The sequence below is a fragment of the Palaemon carinicauda genome, chromosome 25, assembly GCF_036898095.1.
Source record: "Palaemon carinicauda isolate YSFRI2023 chromosome 25, ASM3689809v2, whole genome shotgun sequence".
Classification (NCBI taxonomy): Eukaryota; Metazoa; Arthropoda; class Malacostraca; order Decapoda; family Palaemonidae; genus Palaemon; species Palaemon carinicauda.
Genome location: NC_090749.1, coordinates 105,858,794 through 105,882,191, shown reverse-complemented (window position 1 = coordinate 105,882,191; position 23,398 = coordinate 105,858,794). Strand labels below are relative to the sequence as shown.

At 40.8% G+C, this 23,398-nt stretch overlaps 1 protein-coding gene across 1 annotated transcript in view; it reads left to right on the top strand.

Moving 5' to 3' along the window:
- The window catches only part of LOC137618818 (uncharacterized), a 413,063-nt gene extending 389,665 nt beyond the window's left edge, over positions 1 to 23,398 (top strand). Inside the window, exons 2-4 of the mRNA XM_068349026.1 lie at positions 12,625 to 12,791; positions 19,496 to 19,579; positions 21,894 to 23,398. Of these exons, the coding sequence (XP_068205127.1) occupies positions 12,708 to 12,791; positions 19,496 to 19,579; positions 21,894 to 22,628 (903 nt within the window). The 5' untranslated portion in view covers positions 12,625 to 12,707 and the 3' untranslated portion in view covers positions 22,629 to 23,398. The remainder of the gene's footprint in view (positions 1 to 12,624; positions 12,792 to 19,495; positions 19,580 to 21,893) is intronic.

Sequence of the window (23,398 nt, the reverse complement as noted above, 5' to 3'; positions counted from 1 at the left end):
GTATCAACATACCTCTTTTGGTTGAATCTTACCGTGACCTTGAGAGCGGGCTTTCCGAAGCAGCCACCCCCCTTTGCCATAAATGGTAATGGGCCACAAGAAGTAGTTGGGAGGGGGTTGGCTACTAGGTATAGTTGCAGTAGCACCTGCAGCTATTCAAGTAGCATTGTGATAAAATGTTTGATATTAAAAAAGGTATTTTTTTTTAACTGCTTTCACCAGTTGCTGTAATTTTTACTTACTGTACCAGACAGAGCTGTATATTTTGTATACATACCATGGCATTGTGATATAAAGTTTATATTCAAATATGTTAAGTTCTTAGACTAATTTTAACTATTTTGATATAATGATTAATTATATTCAAATGAATTAAGGTTTTTTGACAATTTTCATTTTATTATATACATGATTTCACCATCCACTGTAACTTCTCCCTTCTTTTCCAACTGCTTTCGCCATCCACTGTAACTTCTCCCTTCTTTTCCAAATGCTTTCACCATCCACTGTAACTTGTCCCTTCTTTTACAACTGCTTTCACCATCCACTGTAACTTCTCCCTTCTTTTACAACTGCTTTCACCATCCACTGTAACTTCTCCCTTCTTTTCCAACTGCTTCCACCATCCACTGTAACTTCTCCCTTCTTTTCCAACTGCTTTCACCATCCACTGTAACTTCTCCCTTCTTTTACAACTGCTTTCACCATCCACTGTAACTTCACCCTTCTTTTACAACTGCTTTCACCATCCACTGTAACTTCTCCCTTCTTTTCCAACTGCTTTCACCATCCACTGTAACTTCTCCCTTCTTTTCCAACTGCTTTCACCATCCACTGTAACTTCTCCCTTCTTTTCCAACTGCTTTCACCATCCACTGTAACTTCTCCCTTCTTTTCCAACTGCTTTCACCATCCACTGTAACTTCTCCCTTCTTTTACAACTGCTTTCACCATCCATTGTAACTTCTCCCTTCTTTTACAACTGCTTTCACCATCCACTGTAACTTCTCACTTCTCCCTTCTTTTCCAACTGCTTTCACCATCCACTGTAATTTCTCCCTTTTTTTACAACTGCTTTCACCATCCACTAGAACTTCTCCCTTCTTTTACAACTGCTTTCACCATCCACTGTAACTTCTCCCTTCTTTTCCAACTGCTTTCACCATCCACTGTAACTTCACCCTTCTTTTACAACTGCTTTCACCATCAACTGTAACTTCACCCTTCTTTTACAACTGCTTTCACCATCCACTGTAACTTCACCCTTCTTTTCCAACTGCTTTCACCATCCACTGTAACTTCTCCCTTCTTTTACAACTGCTTTCACCATCCACTGTAACTTCTCCCTTCTTTTACAACTGCTTTCACCATCCACTGTAACTTCTCCCTTCTTTTACAACTGCTTTCACCATCCACTGTAACTTCACCCTTCTTTTCCAACTGCTTTCACCATCCACTGTAAGTTCTCCCATCTTTTACAACTGCTTTCACCATCCACTGTAACTTCTCCCTTCTCTTACAACTGCTTTCACCATCCACTGTAACTTCTCCCTTCTTTTACAACTGCTTTCACCATCCACTGTAACTTCTCACTTCTCCCTTCTTTTCCAACTGCTTTCACCATCCACTGTAATTTCTCCCTTTTTTTACAACTGCTTTCACCATCCACTGTAACTTCTCCCTTCTTTTACAACTGCTTTCACCATCCACTGTAACTTCTCCCTTCTTTTCCAACTGCTTTCACCATCCACTGTAACTTCTCCCTTCTTTTACAACTGCTTTCACCATCCACTGTAAGTTCTCCCTTCTTTTCCAACTGCTTTCACCATCCACTGTAAGTTCTCCCTTCTTTTACAACTGCTTTCACCATCCACTGTAACTTCTCCCTTCTTTTACAACTGCTTTCACCATCCACTGTAACTTCTCCCTTCTTTTACAACTGCTTTCACCATCCACTGTAACTTCTCCCTTCTTTTCCAACTGCTTTCACCATCCACTGTAACTTCTCCCTTCTTTTACAACTGCTTTCACCATCCACTGTAACTTCTCCCTTCTTTTCCAACTGCTTTCACCATCCACTGTAAGTTCTCCCTTCTTTTACAACTGCTTTCACCATCCACTGTAACTTCTCCCTTCTTTTACAACTGCTTTCACCATCCACTGTAACTTCTCCCTTCTTTTCCAACTGCTTTCACCATCCACTGTAAGTTCTCCCTTCTTTTCCAACTGCTTTCACCATCCACTGTAACTTCTCCCTTCTTTTCCAACTGCTTTCACCATCCACTGTAACTTCTCCCTTCTTTTCCAACTGCTTTCACCATCCACTGTAACTTCTCCCTTCTTTTCCAACTGCTTTCACCATCCACTGTAACTTCTCCCTTCTTTTACAACTGCTTTCACCATCCACTGTAAGTTCTCCCTTCTTTTACAACTGCTTTCACCATCCACTGTAACTTCTCCCTTCTTTTACAACTGCTTTCACCATCCACTGTAACTTCTCACTTCTCCCTTCTTTTCCAACTGCTTTCACCATCCACTGTAACTTCTCCCTTCTTTTACAACTGCTTTCACCATCCACTGTAACTTCTCCCTTCTTTTCCAACTGCTTTCACCATCCACTGTAAGTTCTCCCATCTTTTACAACTGCTTTCACCATCCACTGTAACTTCTCCCTTCTCTTACAACTGCTTTCACCATCCACTGTAACTTCTCCCTTCTTTTACAACTGCTTTCACCATCCACTGTAACTTCTCCCTTCTTTTACAACTGCTTTCACCATCCACTGTAACTTCTCCCTTCTTTTCCAACTGCTTTCACCATCCACTGTAACTTCTCCCTTCTTTTCCAACTGCTTTCACCATGCACTGTAACTTCTCCCTTCTTTTCCAACTGCTTTCACCATCCACTGTAACTTCTCCCTTCTTTTACAACTGCTTTCACCATCCACTGTAACTTCTCCCTTCTTTTACAACTGCTTTCACCATCCACTGTAACTTCTCCCTTCTTTTCCAACTGCTTTCACCATCCACTGTAACTTCTCCCTTCTTTTCCAACTGCTTTCACCATCCACTGTAACTTCTCCCTTCTTTTACAACTGCTTTCACCATCCACTGTAAGTTCTCCCTTCTTTTACAACTGCTTTCACCATCCACTGTAACTTCTCCCTTCTTTTACAACTGCTTTCACCATCCACTGTAACTTCTCACTTCTCCCTTCTTTTCCAACTGCTTTCACCATCCACTGTAACTTCTCCCTTCTTTTACAACTGCTTTCACCATCCACTGTAACTTCTCCCTTCTTTTCCAACTGCTTTCACCATCCACTGTAAGTTCTCCCATCTTTTACAACTGCTTTCACCATCCACTGTAACTTCTCCCTTCTCTTACAACTGCTTTCACCATCCACTGTAACTTCTCCCTTCTTTTACAACTGCTTTCACCATCCACTGTAACTTCTCCCTTCTTTTACAACTGCTTTCACCATCCACTGTAACTTCTCCCTTCTTTTCCAACTGCTTTCACCATCCACTGCAACTTCTCCCTTCTTTTACTACTGCTTTCACCATCCACTGTAAGTTCTCCCTTCTTTTCCAACTGCTTTCACCATCCACTGTAACTTCTCCCTTCTTTTCCAACTGCTTTCACCATCCACTGTAACTTCTCCCTTCTTTTACAACTGCTTTCACCATCCACTGTAACTTCTCCCTTCTTTTACAACTGCTTTCACCATCCACTGTAAGTTCTCCCTTCTTTTACAACTGCTTTCACCATCCACTGTAACTTCTCCCTTCTTTTACAACTGCTTTCACCATCCACTGTAACTTCTCCCTTCTTTTCCAACTGCTTTCACTATCCACTGTAACTTCTCCCTTCTTTTACAACTGCTTTCACCATCCACTGTAACTTCACCCTTCTTTTCCAACTGCTTTCACCATCCACTGTAACTTCTCCCTTCTTTTACAACTGCTTTCACCATCCACTGTAACTTCTCCCTTCTTTTACAACTGCTTTCACCATCCACTGTAAGTTCTCCCTTCTTTTACAACTGCTTTCACCATCCACTGTAACTTCTCCCTTCTTTTACAACTGCTTTCACCATCCACTGCAACTTCTCCCTTCTTTTACAACTGCTTTCACCATCCACTGTAAGTTCTCCCTTCTTTTCCAACTGCTTTCACCATCCACTGTAACTTCTCCCTTCTTTTCCAACTGCTTTCACCATCCACTGTAACTTCTCCCTTCTTTTACAACTGCTTTCACCATCCACTGTAACTTCTCCCTTCTTTTACAACTGCTTTCACCATCCACTGTAATTTCTCCCTTTTTTTACAACTGCTTTCACCATCCACTGTAACTTCTCCCTTCTTTTACAACTGCTTTCACCATCCACTGTAACTTCTCCCTTCTTTTCCAACTGCTTTCACCATCCACTGTAAGTTCTCCCTTCTTTTACAACTGCTTTCACCATCCACTGTAACTTCTCCCTTCTTTTACAACTGCTTTCACCATCCACTGTAACTTCTCCCTTCTTTTCCAACTGCTTTCACCATCCACTGTAAGTTCTCCCTTCTTTTCCAACTGCTTTCACCATCCACTGTAAGTTCTCCCTTCTTTTACAACTGCTTTCACCATCCACTGTAACTTCTCCCTTCTTTTACAACTGCTTTCACCATCCACTGTAACTTCTCCCTTCTTTTACAACTGCTTTCACCATCCACTGTAACTTCTCCCTTCTTTTACAACTGCTTTCACCATCCACTGTAACTTCACCCTTCTTTTACAACTGCTTTCACCATCCACTGTAACTTCTCCCTTCTTTTCCAACTGCTTTCACCATCCACTGTAACTTCTCCCTTCTTTTCCAACTGCTTTCACCATCCACTGTAACTTCTCCCTTCTTTTCCAACTGCTTTCACCATCCACTGTAACTTCTCCCTTCTTTTCCAACTGCTTTCACCATCCACTGTAACTTCACCCTTCTTTTACAACTGCTTTCACCATCCACTGTAACTTCTCCCTTCTTTTCCAACTGCTTTCACCATCCACTGTAACTTCTCCCTTCTTTTCCAACTGCTTTCACCATCCACTGTAACTTCTCCCTTCTTTTCCAACTGCTTTCACCATCCACTGTAAGTTCTCCCTTCTTTTCCAACTGCTTTCACCATCCACTGTAAGTTCTCCCTTCTTTTACAACTGCTTTCACCATCCACTGTAACTTCTCCCTTCTTTTACAACTGCTTTCACCATCCACTGTAAGTTCTCCCTTCTTTTACAACTGCTTTCACCATCCACTGTAACTTCTCCCTTCTTTTCCAACTGCTTCCACCATCCACTGTAACTTCTCCCTTCTTTTCCAACTGCTTTCACCATCCACTGTAACTTCACCCTTCTTTTACAACTGCTTTCACCATCCACTGTAACTTCTCCCTTCTTTTCCAACTGCTTTCACCATCCACTGTAACTTCTCCCTTCTTTTCCAACTGCTTTCACCATCCACTGTAACTTCTCCCTTCTTTTCCAACTGCTTTCACCATCCACTGTAAGTTCTCCCTTCTTTTCCAACTGCTTTCACCATCCACTGTAAGTTCTCCCTTCTTTTACAACTGCTTTCACCATCCACTGTAACTTCTCCCTTCTTTTACAACTGCTTTCACCATCTACTGTAAGTTCTCCCTTCTTTTACAACTGCTTTCACCATCCACTGTAACTTCTCCCTTCTTTTCCAACTGCTTCCACCATCCACTGTAACTTCTCCCTTCTTTTCCAACTGCTTTCACCATCCACTGTAACTTCTCCCTTCTCTTACAACTGCTTTCACCATCCACTGTAACTTCACCCTTCTTTTCCAACTGCTTTCACCATCCACTGTAAGTTCTCCCATCTTTTACAACTGCTTTCACCATCCACTGTAACTTCTCCCTTCTCTTACAACTGCTTTCACCATCCACTGTAACTTCTCCCTTCTTTTACAACTGCTTTCACCATCCACTGTAACTTCTCACTTCTCCCTTCTTTTCCAACTGCTTTCACCATCCACTGTAACTTCTCCCTTCTTTTACAACTGCTTTCACCATCCACTGTAACTTCTCCCTTCTTTTACAACTGCGTTCACCATCCACTGAAACTTCTCCCTTCTTTTACAACTGCTTTCACCATCCACTGTAACTTCTCCCTTCTTTTACAACTGCTTTCACCATCCACTGTAAGTTCTCCCTTCTTTTACAACTGCTTTCACCATCCACTGTAACTTCTCCCTTCTTTTACAACTGCTTTCACCATCCACTGTAACTTCTCCCTTCTTTTCCAACTGCTTTCACCATCCACTGTAAGTTCTCCCTTCTTTTCCAACTGCTTTCACCATCCACTGTAAGTTCTCCCTTCTTTTCCAACTGCTTTCACCATCCACTGTAAGTTCTCCCTTCTTTTCCAACTGCTTTCACCATCCACTGTAACTTCTCCCTTCTTTTACAACTGCTTTCACCATCCACTGTAACTTCTCCCTTCTTTTCCAACTGCTTTCACCATCCACTGTAACTTCTCCCTTCTTTTACAACTGCTTTCACCATCCACTGTAAGTTCTCCCTTCTTTTACAACTGCTTTCACCATCCACTGTAACTTCTCCCTTCTTTTACAACTGCTTTCACCATCCACTGTAACTTCTCACTTCTCCCTTCTTTTCCAACTGCTTTCACCATCCACTGTAAGTTCTCCCTTCTTTTACAACTGCTTTCACCATCCACTGTAAGTTCTCCCTTCTTTTACAACTGATTTCACCATCCACTGTAACTTCTCCCTTCTTTTACAACTGCTTTCACCATCCACTGTAAGTTCTCCCTTCTTTTACAACTGCTTTCACCATCCACTGTAACTTCTCCCTTCTTTTCCAACTGCTTTCACCATCCACTGTAAGTTCTCCCTTCTTTTACAACTGCTTTCACCATCCACTGTAAGTTCTCCCTTCTTTTACAACTGATTTCACCATCCACTGTAACTTCTCCCTTCTTTTACAACTGCTTTCACCATCCACTGTAAGTTCTCCCTTCTTTTACAACTGCTTTCACCATCCACTGTAACTTCTCCCTTCTTTTACAACTGCTTTCACCATCCACTGTAACTTCTCCCTTCTTTTACAACTGCTTTCACCATCCACTGTAACTTCTCCCTTCTTTTCCAACTGCTTTCACCATCCACTGTAACTTCTCCCTTCTTTTACAACTGCTTTCACCATCCACTGTAACTTCTCCCTTCTTTTCCAACTGCTTTCACCATCCACTGTAAGTTCTCCCTTCTTTTACAACTGCTTTCACCATCCACTGTAACTTCTCCCTTCTTTTACAACTGCTTTCACCATCCACTGTAACTTCTCCCTTCTTTTCCAACTGCTTTCACCATCCACTGTAAGTTCTCCCTTCTTTTCCAACTGCTTTCACCATCCACTGTAACTTCTCCCTTCTTTTACAACTGCTTTCACCATCCACTGTAACTTCTCCCTTCTTTTCCAACTGCTTTCACCATCCACTGTAACTTCTCCCTTCTTTTCCAACTGCTTTCACCATCCACTGTAACTTCTCCCTTCTTTTACAACTGCTTTCACCATCCACTGTAAGTTCTCCCTTCTTTTACAACTGCTTTCACCATCCACTGTAACTTCTCCCTTCTTTTACAACTGCTTTCACCATCCACTGTAACTTCTCACTTCTCCCTTCTTTTCCAACTGCTTTCACCATCCACTGTAACTTCTCCCTTCTTTTACAACTGCTTTCACCATCCACTGTAACTTCTCCCTTCTTTTCCAACTGCTTTCACCATCCACTGTAAGTTCTCCCATCTTTTACAACTGCTTTCACCATCCACTGTAACTTCTCCCTTCTCTTACAACTGCTTTCACCATCCACTGTAACTTCTCCCTTCTTTTACAACTGCTTTCACCATCCACTGTAACTTCTCCCTTCTTTTACAACTGCTTTCACCATCCACTGTAACTTCTCCCTTCTTTTCCAACTGCTTTCACCATCCACTGTAACTTCTCCCTTCTTTTCCAACTGCTTTCACCATCCACTGTAACTTCTCCCTTCTTTTCCAACTGCTTTCACCATCCACTGTAACTTCTCCCTTCTTTTACAACTGCTTTCACCATCCACTGTAACTTCTCCCTTCTTTTACAACTGCTTTCACCATCCACTGTAAGTTCTCCCTTCTTTTCCAACTGCTTTCACCATCCACTGTAACTTCTCCCTTCTTTTCCAACTGCTTTCACCATCCACTGTAACTTCTCCCTTCTTTTACAACTGCTTTCACCATCCACTGTAAGTTCTCCCTTCTTTTACAACTGCTTTCACCATCCACTGTAACTTCTCCCTTCTTTTACAACTGCTTTCACCATCCACTGTAACTTCTCACTTCTCCCTTCTTTTCCAACTGCTTTCACCATCCACTGTAACTTCTCCCTTCTTTTACAACTGCTTTCACCATCCACTGTAACTTCTCCCTTCTTTTCCAACTGCTTTCACCATCCACTGTAAGTTCTCCCATCTTTTACAACTGCTTTCACCATCCACTGTAACTTCTCCCTTCTCTTACAACTGCTTTCACCATCCACTGTAACTTTTCCCTTCTTTTACAACTGCTTTCACCATCCACTGTAACTTCTCCCTTCTTTTACAACTGCTTTCACCATCCACTGTAACTTCTCCCTTCTTTTCCAACTGCTTTCACCATCCACTGCAACTTCTCCCTTCTTTTACTACTGCTTTCACCATCCACTGTAAGTTCTCCCTTCTTTTCCAACTGCTTTCACCATCCACTGTAACTTCTCCCTTCTTTTCCAACTGCTTTCACCATCCACTGTAAGTTCTCCCTTCTTTTACAACTGCTTTCACCATCCACTGTAACTTCTCCCTTCTTTTACAACTGCTTTCACCATCCACTGTAACTTCTCCCTTCTTTTCCAACTGCTTTCACCATCCACTGTAAGTTCTCCCTTCTTTTCCAACTGCTTTCACCATCCACTGTAAGTTCTCCCTTCTTTTACAACTGCTTTCACCATCCACTGTAACTTCTCCCTTCTTTTACAACTGCTTTCACCATCCACTGTAACTTCTCCCTTCTTTTACAACTGCTTTCACCATCCACTGTAACTTCACCCTTCTTTTACAACTGCTTTCACCATCCACTGTAACTTCTCCCTTCTTTTCCAACTGCTTTCACCATCCACTGTAACTTCTCCCTTCTTTTCCAACTGCTTTCACCATCCACTGTAACTTCTCCCTTCTTTTCCAACTGCTTTCACCATCCACTGTAACTTCTCCCTTCTTTTCCAACTGCTTTCACCATCCACTGTAACTTCACCCTTCTTTTACAACTGCTTTCACCATCCACTGTAACTTCTCCCTTCTTTTCCAACTGCTTTCACCATCCACTGTAACTTCTCCCTTCTTTTCCAACTGCTTTCACCATCCACTGTAACTTCTCCCTTCTTTTCCAACTGCTTTCACCATCCACTGTAAGTTCTCCCTTCTTTTCCAACTGCTTTCACCATCCACTGTAAGTTCTCCCTTCTTTTACAACTGCTTTCACCATCCACTGTAACTTCTCCCTTCTTTTACAACTGCTTTCACCATCCACTGTAAGTTCTCCCTTCTTTTACAACTGCTTTCACCATCCACTGTAACTTCTCCCTTCTTTTCCAACTGCTTTCACCATCCACTGTAACTTCTCCCTTCTTTTCCAACTGCTTTCACCATCCACTGTAACTTCTCACTTCTCCCTTCTTTTCCAACTGCTTTCACCATCCACTGTAAGTTCTCCCTTCTTTTACAACTGCTTTCACCATCCACTGTAACTTCTCCCTTCTTTTACAACTGCTTTCACCATCCACTGTAAGTTCTCCCTTCTTTTACAACTGCTTTCACCATCCACTGTAACTTCTCCCTTCTTTTCCAACTGCTTTCACCATCCACTGTAACTTCTCCCTTCTTTTCCAACTGCTTTCACCATCCACTGTAAGTTCTCCCTTCTTTTCCAACTGCTTTCACCATCCACTGTAAGTTCTCCCTTCTTTTACAACTGCTTTCACCATCCACTGTAACTTCTCCCTTCTTTTACAACTGCTTTCACCATCCACTGTAAGTTCTCCCTTCTTTTACAACTGCTTTCACCATCCACTGTAACTTCTCCCTTCTTTTCCAACTGCTTCCACCATCCACTGTAACTTCTCCCTTCTTTTCCAACTGCTTTCACCATCCACTGTAACTTCTCCCTTCTCTTACAACTGCTTTCACCATCCACTGTAACTTCACCCTTCTTTTCCAACTGCTTTCACCATCCACTGTAAGTTCTCCCATCTTTTACAACTGCTTTCACCATCCACTGTAACTTCTCCCTTCTCTTACAACTGCTTTCACCATCCACTGTAACTTCTCCCTTCTTTTACAACTGCTTTCACCATCCACTGTAACTTCTCACTTCTCCCTTCTTTTCCAACTGCTTTCACCATCCACTGTAACTTCTCCCTTCTTTTACAACTGCTTTCACCATCCACTGTAACTTCTCCCTTCTTTTACAACTGCGTTCACCATCCACTGAAACTTCTCCCTTCTTTTACAACTGCTTTCACCATCCACTGTAACTTCTCCCTTCTTTTACAACTGCTTTCACCATCCACTGTAAGTTCTCCCTTCTTTTACAACTGCTTTCACCATCCACTGTAACTTCTCCCTTCTTTTACAACTGCTTTCACCATCCACTGTAACTTCTCCCTTCTTTTCCAACTGCTTTCACCATCCACTGTAAGTTCTCCCTTCTTTTCCAACTGCTTTCACCATCCACTGTAAGTTCTCCCTTCTTTTCCAACTGCTTTCACCATCCACTGTAAGTTCTCCCTTCTTTTCCAACTGCTTTCACCATCCACTGTAACTTCTCCCTTCTTTTACAACTGCTTTCACCATCCACTGTAACTTCTCCCTTCTTTTCCAACTGCTTTCACCATCCACTGTAACTTCTCCCTTCTTTTACAACTGCTTTCACCATCCACTGTAAGTTCTCCCTTCTTTTACAACTGCTTTCACCATCCACTGTAACTTCTCCCTTCTTTTACAACTGCTTTCACCATCCACTGTAACTTCTCACTTCTCCCTTCTTTTCCAACTGCTTTCACCATCCACTGTAAGTTCTCCCTTCTTTTACAACTGATTTCACCATCCACTGTAACTTCTCCCTTCTTTTACAACTGCTTTCACCATCCACTGTAAGTTCTCCCTTCTTTTACAACTGCTTTCACCATCCACTGTAACTTCTCCCTTCTTTTCCAACTGCTTTCACCATCCACTGTAAGTTCTCCCTTCTTTTACAACTGATTTCACCATCCACTGTAACTTCTCCCTTCTTTTACAACTGCTTTCACCATCCACTGTAACTTCTCCCTTCTTTTCCAACTGCTTTCACCATCCACTGTAACTTCTCCCTTCTTTTACAACTGCTTTCACCATCCACTGTAACTTCTCTCTTCTTTTACAACTGCGTTCACCATCCACTGAAACTTCTCCCTTCTTTTACAACTGCTTTCACCATCCACTGTAACTTCTCCCTTCTTTTCCAACTGCTTTCACCATCCACTGTAACTTCTCCCTTCTTTTACAACTGCTTTCACCATCCACTGTAACTTCTCCCTTCTTTTACAACTGCTTTCACCATCCACTGCAACTTCTCCCTTCTTTTCCAACTGCTTTCACCATCCACTGCAACTTCTCCCTTCTTTTACAACTGCTTTCACCATCCACTGCAACTTCTCCCTTCTTTTCCAACTGCTTTCACCATCCACTGTAACTTCTCCCTTCTTTTACAACTGCTTTCACCATCCACTGTAACTTCTCCCTTCTTTTACAACTGCTTTCACCATCCACTGCAACTTCTCCCTTCTTTTCCAACTGCTTTCACCATCCACTGCAACTTCTCCCTTCTTTTACAACTGCTTTCACCATCCACTGCAACTTCTCCCTTCTTTTCCAACTGCTTTCACCATCCACTGTAACTTCTCCCTTCTTTTACAACTGCTTTCACCATCCACTGCAACTTCTCCCTTCTTTTACAACTGCTTTCACCATCCACTGCAACTTCTCCCTTCTTTTACTACTGCTTTCACCATCCACTGTAACTTCTCCCTTCTTTTACAACTGCTTTCACCATCCACTGTAACTTCTCCCTTCTTTTACAACTGCTTTCACCATCCACTGTAACTTCTCCCTTCTTTTCCAACTGCTTTCACCATCCACTGTAACTTCTCCCTTCTTTTACAACTGCTTTCACCATCCACTGTAACTTCTCTCCCTTCTTTTACAACTGCTTTCACCATCCACTGTAACTTCTCCCTTCTTTTCCAACTGCTTTCACCATCCACTGTAACTTCTCCCTTCTTTTCCAACTGCTTTCACCATCCACTGTAACTTCTCTCCCTTCTTTTCCAACTGCTTTCACCATCCACTGTAACTTCTCCCCTCTTTTCCAACTGCTTTCACCATCCACTGTAACTTCTCCCTTCTTTTACAACTGCTTTCATCATCCACTGTAACTTCTCCCTTCTTTTCCAACTGCTTTCACCATCCACTGTAACTTCTCCCTTCCTTGCAGCGATACGAGACAGGAGATGGGCGGCCAGCAGCCTGGGACGCGTCGGCGTGCTGGTGGTCACGGCGCAGATCCTCGTCGGGGTCATGGGGTGCACGCTGGCCGCGTGGTTCCTGATGTGGGCGCCGTCGCTCAGGTTCCGGGAGGTGCCGCACTACGCCGGTGTTCCCGTAAGTGTGCCTTTTCCCCCCGGGAGGTTTTTGTTTGGGGCGTGAGGTTGCAAGACCATGCCGAGTTGATTTAGTAATCCGTAGACCTTCCAAATGTGTGTTGAGTGATGTAACAATTTTTTTATAGGTATATATATGTATTTATATTGAAATGTTCATATGTATGTATATATACATGTGTATATAAATATATGCACATCCATATATACATGTGTACACACGCTATATATATATATATATATATATATATATATATATATATATATATATATATATATATATATATATACTGTATACACACAAATATATATATATATATATATATATATATATATATATATATATGGTTGTATGTATGTATATATATATATATATATATATATATATATATATGGTTGTATGTATGTATATATATATATATATATATATATATATATATATATATATATATATATATATATATATATATATATATACACACATATATTCTATTCTACTTAATTTTCTATAACAACAAATATACCCACACTTATAAATCAACAACAACCACACTTAAATAATCTGTATCCTTAATTTCAACACCTTTTAAAAAACTTATCCCTAAGTAACACTTATTAGTTAAAGTGTTAAGTGCAAAATATTCCACACGGCAGAATATGAAATGTGGCTATCGAGAACATATCTCGGCTTATTGACACAGGTGTTTTGGGGGAGAACAGAGGCTAGCCTTTTTAGCAAGTCTCTCTCTCTCTCTCTCTCTCTCTCTCTCTCTCTCTCTCTCTCTCTCTCTCTCTCTCCATGGCACACTGTCTGTTTGGTATTCTTTGTCCCTTGTTGTAGAGAACTATGCTACTATTAAGACTTCATCCTGCTCTGTAAAATGATAGTATAGCAGGTAGGCTATACTCTCTCTCTCTCTCTCTCTCTCTCTTTTCAGTGCAGAGCTCCATTGAGGCAGCTTATTTCTCGAGCTTTGACCTTTGACCTTAACATGTATTAATTGGCGTGGATTTTCATACACTCAAATATTAACCAAGTTTGAAATCTTTGTGATAACGATGTCCAAACTTATGGCTGTTCCCGTGAATTGGACATTTTGCTCGACCTTTGACCTTGACCTTTCATCCAAAATATAATTATTTCCAGCTTTTTACGTAGGAGTTAATCCCTGCAAGTTTCATTATTTTAAGGTTGAAATAGTGACCAGGAAGCTGTTCACAAACACATATAAACAGGGGCAAAAACATAACCTCCTCCTAACTTTGTTGGCGGAGGTAATTATTCATTACCGTGGGGTGCCAGGAAAATAATTTATCAGTACTGCAGGGTGCCGGAAAAATACTTTATCAGTAGTTTGGGATGCCGGGAAAATCATTTATGAGTACTTTTGGGGTGCCGGGAAAATAATTTATCAGTACTTTGGGGTGCCGGGAAAATAATTCATTAGTACTTTGGGGTGCCGGGAAAATAACTTATCAGTACTTTGGGGTGCCGGGAAAATCATTTATCAGTACTTTGGGGTGCTGGGAAAATAATTCATTAGTACTTTGGGGTGCTGGGAAAATAACTTATCAGTACTTTGGGGTGCTGGGAAAATAATTCATTAGTACTTTGGGGTGCCGGGAAAATCATTTATCAGTACTTTGGGGTGCCGGGAAAATAATTCATTAGTACTTTGGGGTGCTGGGAAAATAACTTATCAGTACTTTGGGGTGCTGGGAAAATAATTCATTAGTACTTTGGGGTGCCGGGAAAATAACTTATCAGTACTTTGGGGTGCCGGGAAAATCATTTATCAGTACTTTGGGGTGCCGGGAAAATCCTTTTTTCACTACCGTGGGGGTGTCAGGGAAAGAAAATAACCTTATTCTATCAGCTATATTATGTGTGTCACTAGCTGCTTCAACGGCCATGTTAGGAGTCTTCAAGAAAACTCTTTATTACCTCCGCCAACGAAGTTGGAAGGAGGTTATGTTTTCGCCCCTGTTTGTGTGTTGGTTTGTTTGTGAACAACTTCCTGGCCACAATTTTACTCATAAAGTAGAGAAACTTTCAGAGATTAATCTTCAAGTTGAGACGTGTATGAGATCCAATTTTGAAAGTCCTAGGTCAAAGGTCAAGGTTAAGGTTGAGCTAAAGGTCGACCAAATCAACCCCAAGTTCGCACACGATTGTCACACAGACTTCAAACTTGCCACGACACCTTGGGTCATACAGGGTAGCAGTTTATTCCTACGACTGTCTGGCCTAAGGGGAACATTAAAATGACCCCTAGGTTCAAATGAAAGGCAAGCTGGTTTTGAGAAACAAGCTGCCTTGGCGGAGGTCTACACTCCCAAGAGTGCTCTCCTGGTTTCCGAAACTTTTGCCACTCCCACAAACTGTCAATTTCAAGGTCTTAACTTTAACTCTTCCTTATTACTGTCATTTCTTTCTGTTTAAATTACTTTAAAATCATTAGGGGGTACCACATACTTGTTTCCTACATGTGGCACACTGTAGACGGTACCAAGTGTTCGTTGAAGCGAATAATAACCCCTATACACTGGGTGCTTTTGTATGCATTGATTTCCTTCTGTACTTATATTTAAAGTGATTTCCTTCTATACTTAGAGTCCTTCTTTCTCCAGACTTAGCAAATATTTAAATCCTCAAGTCCTGCTATCGCCAGACTTTGCAAATATTTAAATCCTCAAGTCCTGCTATCGCCAGACTTTGCAAATATTTAAATCCTCAAGTCCTGCTATCGCCAGACTTTGCAAATATTTAAATCCTCAAGTCCTGCTATCGCCAGACTTTGCAAATATTTAAATCCTCAAGTCCTGCTATCGCCAGACTTTGCAAATATTTAAATCCTCAAGTCCTGCTATCGCCAGACTTTGCAAATATTTAAATCCTCAAGTCCTGCTATCGCCAGACTTTGCAAATATTTAAATCCTCAAGTCCTGCTATCGCCAGACTTTGCAAATATTTAAATCCTCAAGTCCTGCTATCGCCAGACTTTGCAAATATTTAAATCCTCAAGTCCTGCTATCGCCAGACTTTGCAAATATTTAAATCCTCAAGTCCTGCTATCGCCAGACTTTGCAAATATTTAAATCCTCAAGTCCTGCTATCGCCAGACTTTGCAAATATTTAAATCCTCAAGTCCTGCTATCGCCAGACTTTGCAAATATTTAAATCCTCAAGTCCTGCTATCGCCAGACTTTGCAAATATTTAAATCCTCAAGTCCTGCTATCGCCAGACTTTGCAAATATTTAAATCCTCAAGTCCTGCTATCGCCAGACTTTGCAAATATTTAAATCCTCAAGTCCTGCTATCGCCAGACTTTGCAAATATTTAAATCCTCAAGTCCTGCTATCGCCAGACTTTGCAAATATTTAAATCCTCAAGTCCTGCTATCACCAGACTTTGCAAATATTTAAATCCTCAAGTCCTGCTTTTACCAGACTTTGCAAATATTTAAATCCTCAAGTCCTGCTATCGCCAGACTTTGCAAATATTTAAATCCTCAAGTCCTGCTATCGCCAGACTTTGCAAATATTTAAATCCTCAAGTCCTGCTTTTACCAGACTTTGCAAATATTTAAATCCTCAAGTCCTGCTATCGCCAGACTTTGCAAATATTTAAATCCTCAAGTCCTGCTATCGCCAGACTTTGCAAATATTTAAATCCTCAAGTCCTGCTATCGCCAGACTTTGCAAATATTTAAATCCTCAAGTCCTGCTATCGCCAGACTTTGCAAATATTTAAATCCTCAAGTCCTGCTTTTACCAGACTTTGCAAATATTTAAATCCTCAAGTCCTGCTATCGCCAGACTTTGCAAATATTTAAATCCTCAAGTCCTGCTTTTACCAGACTTTGCAAATATTTAAATCCTCAAGTCCTGCTATCGCCAGACTTTGCAAATATTTAAATCCTCAAGTCCTGCTATCGCCAGACTTTGCAAATATTTAAATCCTCAAGTCCTGCTTTTACCAGACTTTGCAAATATTTAAATCCTCAAGTCCTGCTATCGCCAGACTTTGCAAATATTTAAATCCTCAAGTCCTGCTATCGCCAGACTTTGCAAATATTTAAATCCTCAAGTCCTGCTATCGCCAGACTTTGCAAATATTTAAATCCTCAAGTCCTGCTATCGCCAGACTTTGCAAATATTTAAATCCTCAAGTCCTGCTATCGCCAGACTTTGCAAATATTTAAATCCTCAAGTCCTGCTATCACCAGACTTTGCAAATATTTAAATCCTCAAGTCCTGCTTTTACCAGACTTTGCAAATATTTAAATCCTCAAGTCCTGCTATCGCCAGACTTTGCAAATATTTAAATCCTCAAGTCCTGCTATCGCCAGACTTTGCAAATATTTAAATCCTCAAGTCCTGCTATCGCCAGACTTTGCAAATATTTAAATCCTCAAGTCCTGCTATCGCCAGACTTTGCAAATATTTAAATCCTCAAGTCCTGCTATCGCCAGACTTTGCAAATATTTAAATCCTCAAGTCCTGCTATCGCCAGACTTTGCAAATATTTAAATCCTCAAGTCCTGCTATCACCAGACTTTGCAAATATTTAAATCCTCAAGTCCTGCTTTTACCAGACTTTGCAAATATTTAAATCCTCAAGTCCTGCTTTTACCAGACTTTGCAAATATTTAAATCCTCAAGTCCTGCTATCGCCAGACTTTGCAAATATTTAAATCCTCAAGTCCTGCTATCGCCAGACTTTGCAAATATTTAAATCCTCAAGTCCTGCTATCGCCAGACTTTGCAAATATTTAAATCCTCAAGTCCTGCTTTTACCAGACTTTGCAAATATTTAAATCCTCAAGTCCTGCTTTCACCAGACTTTGCAAATATTTAAATCCTCAAGTCCTGCTATCACCAGACTTTGCAAATAAAAAGGGCACTTGCCTTTTGTAAGCCTTTCTTTCAATTACAATTCCTGCATACAGCCATCATCCACTCTCTGTTATTAATCTTTCCCTGGTCAGATTTATACTCTGCTTCTATTTTGTTTCTTACATAATAAATATTTACTCTCAAGTCTCTTCTCGGATCTACTTTTAGCTGATAGGAAAGATGGGTGAAAGAAGAGTGAGGACAGTTAGTGAACTAACCATGGTAGGGAATAGTTTAAGTTAAGTACTATAGTCCATTTCTTTTAGCGATGCAGATTTGCACCGACTCGCAGCGGTGCCCTTTTAGCTCGGAAAAGTTTCCTGATCGCTGATTGGTTGGACGAGATCATTCTAACCAATCGGCGATCAGGAAACTTTTCTGAGCTAAAAGGGCACCCCTGCGAGTCGGTGAAAATCTGCCTGGATAAAAGAAATGGACTATAGTAAGAGTGATGTAAAGTATGGTTTAACAATTTTATCGATATAAAGGTACATTTTTCTTGTTATGGTCTTCAAGTTAACTTAATACATTAGTTGCTTTGCTCTCTGTAATCTGGCCGTCGGATATTTCCTCGCTCGTTGATTTCAAAATAATTCTATTCGCCCATAAATTTTCCGGTTCTGTTTGGCCTGAAGTTTCGTCTACTCTTCATGCTTTACACTTTGCAATGCTTAATGTTTTACTGTATTTTCTAATTCAGTACATTCTCTTATCACTTATCGTTCTAAGAATCCATACTCGCTTTTTCTGTGACTAATGCTGTCACTACTTCGTCCCTCTAAGTGCGGAGTAATACATCCACCAAATTCTATTGATTCGTAACACTGTCCTCTCTACCTCAACCAGATATGTTATTTAGATATATTCATTTACTTTCCCATAATTAGGTCCTTCATCTTACTTATACATTGTTCCTAAATACTTAATCATAATTCTTAATGATTCATCTCTCTCTCTCTCCCTCTCTTTGTTTTTAACTTTTACTTTCAGATCACCTAGCACAACCACGCTTTCCTAGAGACAGCAAGTAAAGATTCATTTAATTCCTTACTTTCTATTTTCTGTTTCCCACTATACAAAAAATAATTTAAATGAGTTTTAGATTTCCTACACCAAGGGATCCACAGCCTCTTCTTTCTTGGTATGTAACATAAGTGACTGGTACTATCTAGATTTCCATCTGTAGGAGGCTACTACGTACATTATCCCTCGTGTGACAAACTGTCGGTGGGATCTTTAGTCTTGTAACTATACTGTATTATTAGTCAATAAATAATGATAATTTACGTACAGCACACAACGTACCATTATTGTTATAATTTATTTTGCATTTTGAAATGATCCTTGACTCGTATGTTTCTAAAAAAAAATCTATTTGTGTACTGAGCTATTATTATTAACCCTTTTACCCCCAGGCTATTTGTAACTTTCCAACCCTTAACCCCCAGGCGTTTTTTTTTTTTTTTTTAAGCACAATTTGCTATATATATTTTTTAAATTGCTCTAACAGCCTTAATTTTTGTCATAGAGAGGTCAGGTTGGTCTCATTCTTTTGGAAAATGCCTGAAGTTTCTCAAAAAGTTATCAAAAATATGCAAAAAAAAAATGTAAATAGCAGTTTTTTGCAAGGACGTACCGGTACGTCCATGGGGGTAAAGGGATGAGTTTTGTGAAACGTACCAGTACGTCCTTTGGGGGTAAAAGGGTTAAAATATATAATTTCAGTCAAACAAAACAATAATTATGGACCCTTTCATATTCAATTTTATTATGGGGGCTAATCTCGTTTCCTCTCCCCCCCACAGGTGTTCCTTGCCGGAGTTTGCGGCGCCATATTGATCAGCTGCTTCCACCGGAGACGACAGCGTTCGATCGCCAATATAATTAAGGTCAAGACACTTGAGTGCTATATGGGAGGAGTGGGAAATTATAATTATTAGATCGTTTAAATTGATACGGTTTTACGTGGCTGGCAAATTGGAGCCAGAAGTTGGTATTCCGAGTGTTGATAGTGGCAGTTATTATTATTATTATTATTACTAGCTAAGCTGCAACCCTATAGTGAAAAGCAGGATGCCATAAGACCAATGGCTCCAACAGGGAAAAATAGTCCAGTGAGGAAAGGAAATAAGGAAATATGTAAACTATATGAAAAGTAATAAACAAACACATGAAATATTTTAAGGACAGTAACAACATCAAAACAGATCTTTCATATATAAACTATAAATAGAGACTTATGTCAGCTTGTACAACTTAAAAATATTTGCCGATTCAACCATCCGATTAGGAAGATCATCCCACAACCTGGTCATAGCTAGAATAAAACCTCTAGAATACTGTGTAGTATTGAGCCTCATGATGAAGGCAAAACTGTTAGAATAAACTTCAATGCCTAGTATTACGAACAGGATGGAACTGTCCGGGAAGATCTGAATGTAAAGGATGGTTAGAATTATGAAAAATGTTATGCATCATGCAACACAAGTTGAAAAAGCATAAAACAGAATGCCAGGAACCCAAGGGCCACTGTAGCGAAAGCAGCTTGGCATGGATAAATAAATTAATGAATGAATGAGACAAAAATAAAAAGCTATAACTTCCAAAGATCGTATTAAGTGTAGGAACAGTTTGGTTTATTGACAATCCCACCAAGCCATACAGAGCCAGCCCACAATCCACTTCTTGCCTGAAGATGAGAGGAGACACCCGGCAGCCTCTCGTAACGCGCGGCAGCCGATCTCGTCTATACCTTTTCGTTATTGGATGGTTTGGTTCTAGTAAATTTTATAGTAAAATTATATGATTTATCTATGCATATTGCCCTCGACCAATGACCAGTATATTATTATTTATTATTATTATTAAATGCTAAGCTACAACCCTAGTTGGAAAAGCACGATGCTATAAGCCCAGGGGCCCCCACAGGGAAAATAGCCCAGTGAGGAAAGGAAATTAGGAAAACTAAAATATTCTAAGAACAGTAACATTAAAATAAATATTTCCTATATAAACTATAAAAACTTCAACAAAACAAGAGGAAGAGAAACTAAATAGAACAGTGTGCCCGAGTGTGTACCCTCAAGCAAGACAATGGAAGACCATGGTACAGAGGCTATGGCACTACCCAAGACTAGAGAACAATGGTTTGATTTTGGAATGTCCTTCTCCTAGAAGAACTGCTTACCATAGCTGAAGAGTCTCTTCTACCCTTACCAAGAGGAAAGTAGCCACTGGACAATTACAGTGTAGCAGTTAACCCTTTGGGGGAAGAAGAATTGTTTGGCAATCTCAGTGTTGTCAGGTGTATGAGGAAAGAGGAGAATCTGTAAAGAATAGGCCAGACTATTCAGTGTCTGTGTAGGCAAAGGGAAAGAACCGTAACCAGAGAGAAGGGTCCTATGTAGTACTGTCTGGCCAGTCAAAGGACCCCATAACTCTCTAGCGCACTTATTGACTGCATGCCGTACTGATGAAAGAAGAGTAATCCAAGCGATTGAGAAGCTCAACTACAAGATAAATTCCGCCGAGACAGTCATCATTTCCATCGAAACTTCCTTAAAAGATTGTCTACTTCCGAAAAGAGACTCACATTAGTAATAGAAATGGCAATTTAACTTTGAATGATATGAAATAGACATAGCCAACACTTAACAATATAAAACTAATGAGAAGCAATTGACCATAAATTTACTATCATAATACAGTATCGTACAATATTTCCGTCAATGAAATTTCATACGTAGCCAGTTATTTTATCACCACTTCGTTGTCCAGCTCCTCTGACTTAACCTTCTCTTAATTATTCTCGTATAAGGGAAAAAGAAGTTTTTAAAAATGACTTTGTGATCTTGTTAAACTATTTAAATGATTAATGAATAGAATAGGCTTATTCTATCCTCGTATTTTAGATGTGCATCATCTATTTTAGTGTATTTCCCTTATAGTACCCAGCAAAACTGTTGTTATATTCTGGGGAAGAAAAAGAGTAGGAACAAATGTTCCTGTGGTTTTGTTTTTTGCAGTTATAAATCATTGTATCAAAGAACTTATGTCTATGCACAGATTTAGTTATTTTGAGGTTAGCAGTAAGGGGAGAAATTGTACTTAATATTAACTGTTGTTATATTAAGAAAACATATTAACCAAAGTCTTGTAAGTTTTCTAAATGGAAAAACTGACAGTCTCCAACTACATTTACAGGGTATCCTCGTGGCCTTCTGCTTCCTGAGCATTGCGACCTGCCTCTGCGTGTGTATCTTCACTGCATTCCATCTCTCCTCCCTGGCCCTGATGGCCTGCCACACCCAGCACTCGGCCGTCCAGCGCCCCGCTTTGACCGCTCCCGTCGAGGACGCGACTCCCTTGGACGACCAAGTCGAGCCAGTCAGGAGGAACGGCCTTCTCGAGATGCCCAGGGGAGGAGGGCCCTCGGCTCGCATCCTCTCCGAGGAGTACAGCGGCTACGACGACGAAGAGGAAGACTTGGAGGGCAGTGGCTACGTCGGAAGGGCCGTCTACGGCGACGAGGAATACCCGGAAGAGAGCGCCCTGGAGTTTGAGACGGTGACGCTCGACAGCGTTCGGGTCTCCCTGGAGAACGAGATCCACCTGAACGTGTCGTCCTGCGCCTGCGAGAGCAGCGGCGGCGGCGAGGCAGGAAGCGTGAGGACCATGACCTACCCCGGACTGTCTTGTCTCGAAGTCAACAACATACTGCCGGTGCTCTTCGTGGCGTCGTGCGTTGTGAACGCCGTCGGGGCGATGCTCTCGGCTCTGATTCTCTACCTGCTGTGGTCCTTCAGGAACACCTTCTACGGCCCGGCCAAACCCCACGAGACCCGGCCGTTCATATTCACCAGCAACTTCAAGAAGAGGCCGAGGGAGACGAGCGGGGCGGGCGCCGAAACGACGAACGGGAACTCTAGGGTCAGTTGACGAAGATGGTAAAAATGGACGACATTTTTACTTAATGTACCGCTGGTTTCCACAGACAAACAGAGCTGCTTCGAGTGAAGTTAAAAGTGTCTATTTACGATGAAGGGGAAACACCAGTCGGGTGATTTAGACTTTTGTACCTCAGAGATAAGACTTAAAAAATACAAATCAGCGTCGATAATCTACAAACCTTTGAAAAGGTGACATTACAGACTAATTTTATTTGTTAGTTATAACACTAATTTTGTGATGAAATGTAAAATACAAAAAAAAAAAAAATTAATGTCAATACATTTAATCATGGCAGATGAAATTTGCCAATCGTGTAACATGCAGGTCCTAAAAGAGGCGATACTATGGAGAACAGTTAGTAGACTGCGCCAGACACCGTGAGAGTCGGTGAGTAATTGTATATCTTGCAGTGTGAGGGCAGGAGTCTGTGATTCCCCCCTTTACCCCTTCAAGGATGAAAGAAAACGTCTTGTCACGCAGACATAAAGAAGTGTGATGTTAAGAAGCCGCTGAAAGTGTGCCAAATAATTGTTTAGTTTTGGACTGACATCTGCGCTGATCTCGAATGTTCGAGTTTCTTGCAAGGCCTCCGCAATACTGTTTAGCGTTTTCGTAACGCTCCTCGAAGCGCAGAAGAGATCTGAGTTTGTGATAGTATAATGAATTAAGAAAGCGAACAGAATTGAATCTTTAATTGCAGTAGAAATAAGAACGGAATAATCCTATTTTAAACTGATGATACTTTATAGTAAAATTCC